The sequence below is a fragment of the Tupaia chinensis genome, unplaced genomic scaffold, assembly GCF_000334495.1.
Source record: "Tupaia chinensis unplaced genomic scaffold, TupChi_1.0 Scaffold143584_1, whole genome shotgun sequence".
Classification (NCBI taxonomy): Eukaryota; Metazoa; Chordata; class Mammalia; order Scandentia; family Tupaiidae; genus Tupaia; species Tupaia belangeri.
Window position 1 is genome coordinate 7,219,457 of NW_006203430.1, and position 6,481 is coordinate 7,225,937.

Sequence of the window (6,481 nt, forward strand, 5' to 3'; positions counted from 1 at the left end):
TTGTACACACTTTGTGCATGTGACCATGGGCTACGATCATGCTGGCTGGAAAAGGTGGGGGGAATCCTGGCATGAGAATCCTATTGTGTGTGTTTGTCTTTCATGAAAATAAACTTTTAAAGAAAGAAAAAGGGTCTCAAAGAGAAAATAATGTCTTAAGAGATGGAGGGCAGGGTATTTCAAGGATATCTACAACAGGCACATAAGCATGGAGAAGGGCTGGAGACTGCAAAGAGATTGGAATAATGCATTAGGTTCTGAAGTGAGTCTTTCCTCAGTCACCCTACTTCAGATTGCAACCAACCATCCCATCAATAAATATTCACACTCACTTATTTTTCTCAATGGCACTTACCACTGCATATTTTGCTATTTATTTTATTACAGGTAAATCCCTCCCTCACTAGAATGGAAGCGCCACAGAAGCGGAAACTTGTTGGTTTCTTTAACTACATTCTCAGTGCCTAGAGCAATGGTTGACATGGTAGCTGTTCCAGAAGTGCCACAGAAGCGGAAACTTGTTGGTTTTTTTAACTACATTCTCAGCGCCTAGAGCAATGGTTGACATGGTAGCTGTTCAGTAAATATTTAAGTCAGTGGTCTCAAAGATGAGAAAAGCCTAAGCTGACATCTCAGTTGTAGCTAATGTGTCAGAATCTAGCTATGATGCACCTGAACCTAAGCATTCAGTACCAGTGCTATTTCTTGTCTTCTGTCTAAACTTTCAAAAGTGCTGCTAATTTTGTTGACTTATTGAACGTACTTTTATGATTTCAGCCAGCAGTATCTGTTGGAAATGTTGGTCAACTTGCAATAGATCTGATTATTTCTACACTGAATATGTCTAAGATTGGTTACTTCTATACCGATTGTCTTGTGCCAATGGTTGGGAACAATCCATATGCGACTGCAGAAGAAAATTCAACAGAACTCAGTATAAATACTGAAGGTATGTAAGACTTCTGTCTTATTCTACTCCAAGGTAGAGTTATTTTAATTTAGAAATAGACTCTATAGATACTGTTTTGTAGCAAACATTTATTTAGTGCCAGCTTTCTAGAAAATTCAATTCAACCCAATCTCATTGTCCTATTTTTTTAACATCCTGATTTTAATTACTGGTTTTCTCTAAATGGTAACTCCTGTGAGGATTTTGAGTACAGATTGTACTTGTATTTTTGGATAGAATTTAAGATACTCATTTTTTTTTTCAATATGACACTCTTTTCTCCTTATAGCTAGCCACGGTGTTATTTTCTGTTCTTGCTGGCATGTATAATCATTACTAATATGGAAAAGGGAAAAGCATATTCACTGAGTTCAGTCCTGTATGGTTTTTGTTTTGTTTTGTTTTAGAGAAATGTTTGCTATAGGGCACATGCGCTTGCTGGAGAGACAGAGAGAAAGCGAGAAATGACCCGTCTAGAAAAATGGCCACGTCACAGCTCCATTCTCCTCCATTCTCTTCCTGGGATTTTGGGCATGCATGTACATGAGCCTGGCATCAGTTTTTAAACTACCAAGTCCAAGGGACCAGCAGTTAGTATAATGGCTATGTCGCTGGACTCCCATGAGTCGACTTCAGTTTGTGTTCCGGACTTGGTAGTTTAAAAACTGATGCCAGGCTCATGTACATGCATGCCCAAAATCCCAGGAAGAGAAGTGAGGACCCAAGATCCTGAGAGAATGAAGGAGAAGGGATTGCGGCGTGGCCATCCCCCCTGGGGGTTGAGTTCTCGCTTTCTGTCTCTCTGTCTCTCTCTATCTGTCTGGCGAGCACATGTGCCCTATAGCAAAAAAACCAAAAACAAAAACAAAAAAGAAACCTCTCCAAAAAAGAAAAAGAAATAAATAAATAAACTACCAAGTCCGGAACACAAACTGAAGTCGACTCATGGGAGTCCAGCGACATAACTATTATGCCATCTGCTGGTTCTAAGTCCTGTATGTTTTGTTTTGAGAGGTTTTTGCTATAGGGCATATGCGCTCACAGGAAAAACAGAGAGACGGAGAGACAGAAAGCAAGAAATCACCCCCCAGGGGGGATGTCCACACCGCAATCCCTTCTCCTCTCAGGATCTTGGGCAAGCACGTACACACGCCCGGCATGAGTTTAAGCCACCGGGTCCAGGACTCGAACCGTGGTTGACTGCATGGGAGTTCAGTGACATAGCCATTACACTAACTGCTGGTCCCCTGCTGGCCCCATTTTAAGGTACTTCTAAAATATTCTTTTTAACCCAGTGATACAGTGCATGTAATTACAGAAAATATTTAGATGCCAAAGTTACTATAATTCGGTATTTTTTTAATTGCCAGAGGGCATGTGCATTCACCAGAGTGAGAGAAAAACAAAGAGGGAAAAACCCCGATGGGATGTGGTCACACTGTAATCCTTCCTCCTCTGTTTTTCCATCCTGTTGGGATTTGGGACATGCATGCACCATGCTTGGTGTGTTCCTCAAGCCACCAGGGCTGAGACATGAACTGTTGAGTCAGCCATGTGGGATCTGGCTTCCTTCATCACTAGGCTAAGAGGCTAGCCCCTAATTTTTATTTTTTTTTTGCCATATTAATAATTTTAGTTTGTATAGCTTTTTCATTTTAACCATCTAATATCATTTTCTCCTTTGTAGTATATTCTTTGCCTTCAAGGAAGCTAGTGGCTCTTCAGTTAAGATCCATTTTTATTAAGGTTAGTATATTTGCCTTTTTACGTTTACTAAAGTACAATATAATGAGAAAATACCAGGCAGTGTCATTTAGAATTAAATTTCAAGAACCATTTATACTGTACATACAGTTAAGAAAGGCCTAATTCTTTAGAGAAATGGTCTCTTAATATTTTGGATGTGTTAACACACTAATTATTTCACAATGATATAAAAAGAATTGGGATTTATATCTTAAGGCTGTTATATTTTTTATTTAGGTAGCATTGGTAGAAAAATACAAGTATATGAGTGTTGTTGATTTATTACATTTGTATTAGATTTCAGCCAGTGGCATATGCATGTAAATCACTGGGTTGTCCGAAGAGTCATGATGCATTTTTGCATAGAAAAAAATATATCGTGACTCTTCTGACAAACCAGTCTATGTCAAATGATGTATATAAATTATGCATATATCAAATATATTCCGAATATAACTTATTTCCTTCTGCACTGCTATCACTCATGCTACTATTCAGTCCAAACCACTGTGACCTCTTTCACTTGATTCTACTCTTGCCCCCTCATCCCTTGTTTCTTACAAACAATACAACAGTCCTTTCTTATCTGTAGGAGACACCTTCTAAGACACTCAGCAGATTCCAGAATCCATGGATAGTACCAACCTACTATAATGAAGTTTAATTTATAAATTAGGGATGGTAAGAAATTTACAGTGACTAGTAATAAAATGGAATCATTTTAATAATGTATTGTAACAAAAGTTATGTTAGTGTTGTCACTCTCTCTCAAAATATCTTACTGTACTGTACTATGGGTAACCAAAATCACAGAAATCAAAATCACAAAGGAAACCACTGTAGCCTGCTTTTTTTTTTTTCTTCTCTCTCTCTCAGGAGAAAGACAGAGATGGATATTTTTTAAAAATTACTTAATTTATTTTTGTTACTACTTTGCTATAGAGTATGTATGGTCGAGAGAGAGAAGAGAGAAAATGAAAAAGCAGGTCACCAGATCCAGGACTCAGACTGTAGTCAGCCGTGTGGGAGTCCAGCACCTTAACCTCCACACTGCCTGCTGGCCTTAGAGATGTATATTTTTGACACAGTCTTGCCATGTTGATCCTCCTGCCCAAGCTTCCCTAACAGTTAGGGTTACAGGTGCATACCGCCATATCCGGTATATTCATATTGACCAGGAACCAAACCGGGGCCTCCTCTGCAGCCTCTTCCTCCCACATGGCTGTGCTGTCTGTATCATTGGAGCAGGGCCTGCAGTCTGCTTTCAAACAACAGCACAAATGTCCTGTAAATCTAAATCAAATCCTGTCACTATTCTCTTCAAAACCTTCTGGTAGTTTCCCATCTTACTCATCATGAATTCAGCCTTAACCTCGGCCTACGAGGGTCTATCTCTGCGTTGTCTGACATGGTAGCAGATAGCCACAAGTAGCTACTTAAATTTTAATTCACGAATTCAAAATAATAAAATTAAAAATTCAATTTCTTAGTCACACTGCTCACATTCCTAGTTCTCAGTTGCCACATGTGGCAGTTGGCTGCCATGAGGAGCAGTGCCATGGTCACATTGAGTTCTGTTGGACAGTTGCTCCACATAACCTAACGCCAAGACATGTAGTGGTCTCCTGTGTTGTTTAGACAGATGAAGCTCACTCCTATCTCAGAGTCGTTCCACTAATTTATCTGCATGGATTGCTTTTCCCCTAGAGAGCTAAGTGACTCTTCCTTTAGCGTGTGCTTAGATGTTACATCAGAAAGGCCTTCCCGAGGGCGAGGTGATGTTGCAAATGGGCCCACATGGGAAAAGCCCTAGATTCACATCCCAGGACCTCCCTGAGCCCACCAGGCACTCATGCACTCATGATCTGGGCCAGCCGAGAGGGGAGAGGTGGTTTGGGATGTAAAGAGCCTGTTAGATAGGCCCTCTCTGTGTCAGAAGCTTGATAAAAGATAGAAATTTCTATCTCCTTATCCTGCATTAGTTTTTTTCACAAGTCCTCACAGATTGGCATGTCACGTCTGTGTGTGTATCATCTACCTCCCTAAGTAGAGCATAAGCTACCTGAGAGAGTAATGCTGTGCTGATCACTGTCAGAGCCTCAGCTCCTAGAACAGTACCTTGCACACAGGGAAGCTCTCCACAAATATTCGTTGAGCAGAATATGTGGAATGTCTTAAGGTACCATCTCTTCAGGAGGTCAAAATATGTAATTTTAATGACATGGTTCACTACCTAGTACTCTTTGTTTTAACTTTGTGATGAAAGTTAAAGTGGAGATGAAAGTTACATGGAGAAAAGTGCACAAATCATGAATGTACAGCTTGGTGAATCTCCACAAAGTAAACCTGTGCAAACAGCCTCCAGATCAAGAAATAGAATATTATGAGCATTCCAGAACCCCCCTCATAATAATGCATTCTAGTAATTATTGCGTAAATGGAATTTTGTGGTCTATACTCCTTTATGTTCCTTTTCTAAACATTGCATTTGTGAAGTTCATCCAGGTTGTTGCAAGTTGGAATAGTTACATTCATCCTCATTTCTGTGTAGTATTGTGAGTGTTAGGATAAATAAACCATAGTTATCCATGATGCTGTTGATAGTGCTTTTGATTTTTTCCAGTTTGAGGCTGTTGAGAATAGCACTGCTGTAATTGTTGTTTTCTTTATTCATGATAGAGTATGTGTGTGTGCACATGAGCAAGGGAGAGTGGAGCATCCTCCATAGGGTCTGGTCACACCATGGTCTCTTTCTCCGGTCTTCTAGCTGGTCTGACATCACATGTGCCTGGTGTGTTTCAGGCTAACCAGATAAGGGGTTCGAACCACAATTGCCATGCTGGATCCAGCTTCCCTTTAGTAGCACATTACCTCTGTGCCATAGAGCCAGCCATTGTTTTGAATATTATATCAGAATCACTCCTTTCTTTAGTTAACAGCATCCTATACCCAGAGATTTGCATTGAGAGTAGCTCATTTTTACATTGTTCCAAATGGCTTTTGTGTTCCCTTCCTGATCAGTGTAGGTTTACAAATTAAGATAAGCAGTTCAGACTCTACTAAATTAAGTTTTTGGTGCATAAAAGCAGTGATTTTAAAATTGTTCACCTTTATGGAGCATTGGTCCTTTGCATTGATACTGTTCTAAGCACTTTACTTCAATCTCAGCAATCTATGAGGCAGGCATTAACATTATTCTTATTTTTCAAATGAGAAAACTGAAGCACAGAGAGGTTAAGTTTGCCTGAGACTTGGTTAGTTGGAGGTGAGGGCCAGCATTCCAACTCAGGTAACCTGACTCCAGAGCCCGCTGCTCTTAACCACCATAGTCTACTGCCTGCTTATTTTTAAAAGTTAGTTTTTGTGGAGGTTTTTTTGGAGAGGTTTTTCTATAGGGCACTTGAGCTTGCCAGAGAGACAGAAAGCAAGAAATCACCCCCTGGGGAGAATGGCCATGCCACAATCCCTTCTCCTCCATTCTCCTCTCAGGATCTTGGGCACGCATGCACACGCACCCTGTGTGAGTTTAAGCCACCGGGTTCGGGACTTGAACCATGGTCGAGTACATGGGAGTCCAGCGACATAGCTATTACACCAACAGCTGGTCCCAAAAGTTAGTTATTACTTAACCTGCATTTTAAATTTTATTGAATAATTATTTTAGTAACAGTCTATGAAAAGTGCTTCCAGAAAGTGAGTCCCCCCCCAACACATTTTATAACATCATTCTAGATTTTTTTTTTTTTTTTGAGAGAGGTTTTTGCTTTAGGGTGCATGCACTCCCCA

General features: G+C 40.1%; 1 protein-coding gene across 1 annotated transcript in view; it reads left to right on the plus strand.

Moving 5' to 3' along the window:
* Positions 1–777: 777 nt before the first annotated feature.
* Positions 778–6,481, plus strand: part of PSMG2 (proteasome assembly chaperone 2) — a gene marked incomplete at its 5' end in the record, with an annotated part of 15,930 nt that continues 10,226 nt past the window's right edge. Inside the window, 2 exon segments of the mRNA XM_014582389.2 lie at positions 778–949; positions 2,637–2,695. Of these exon segments, the coding sequence (XP_014437875.1) occupies positions 778–949; positions 2,637–2,695 (231 nt within the window).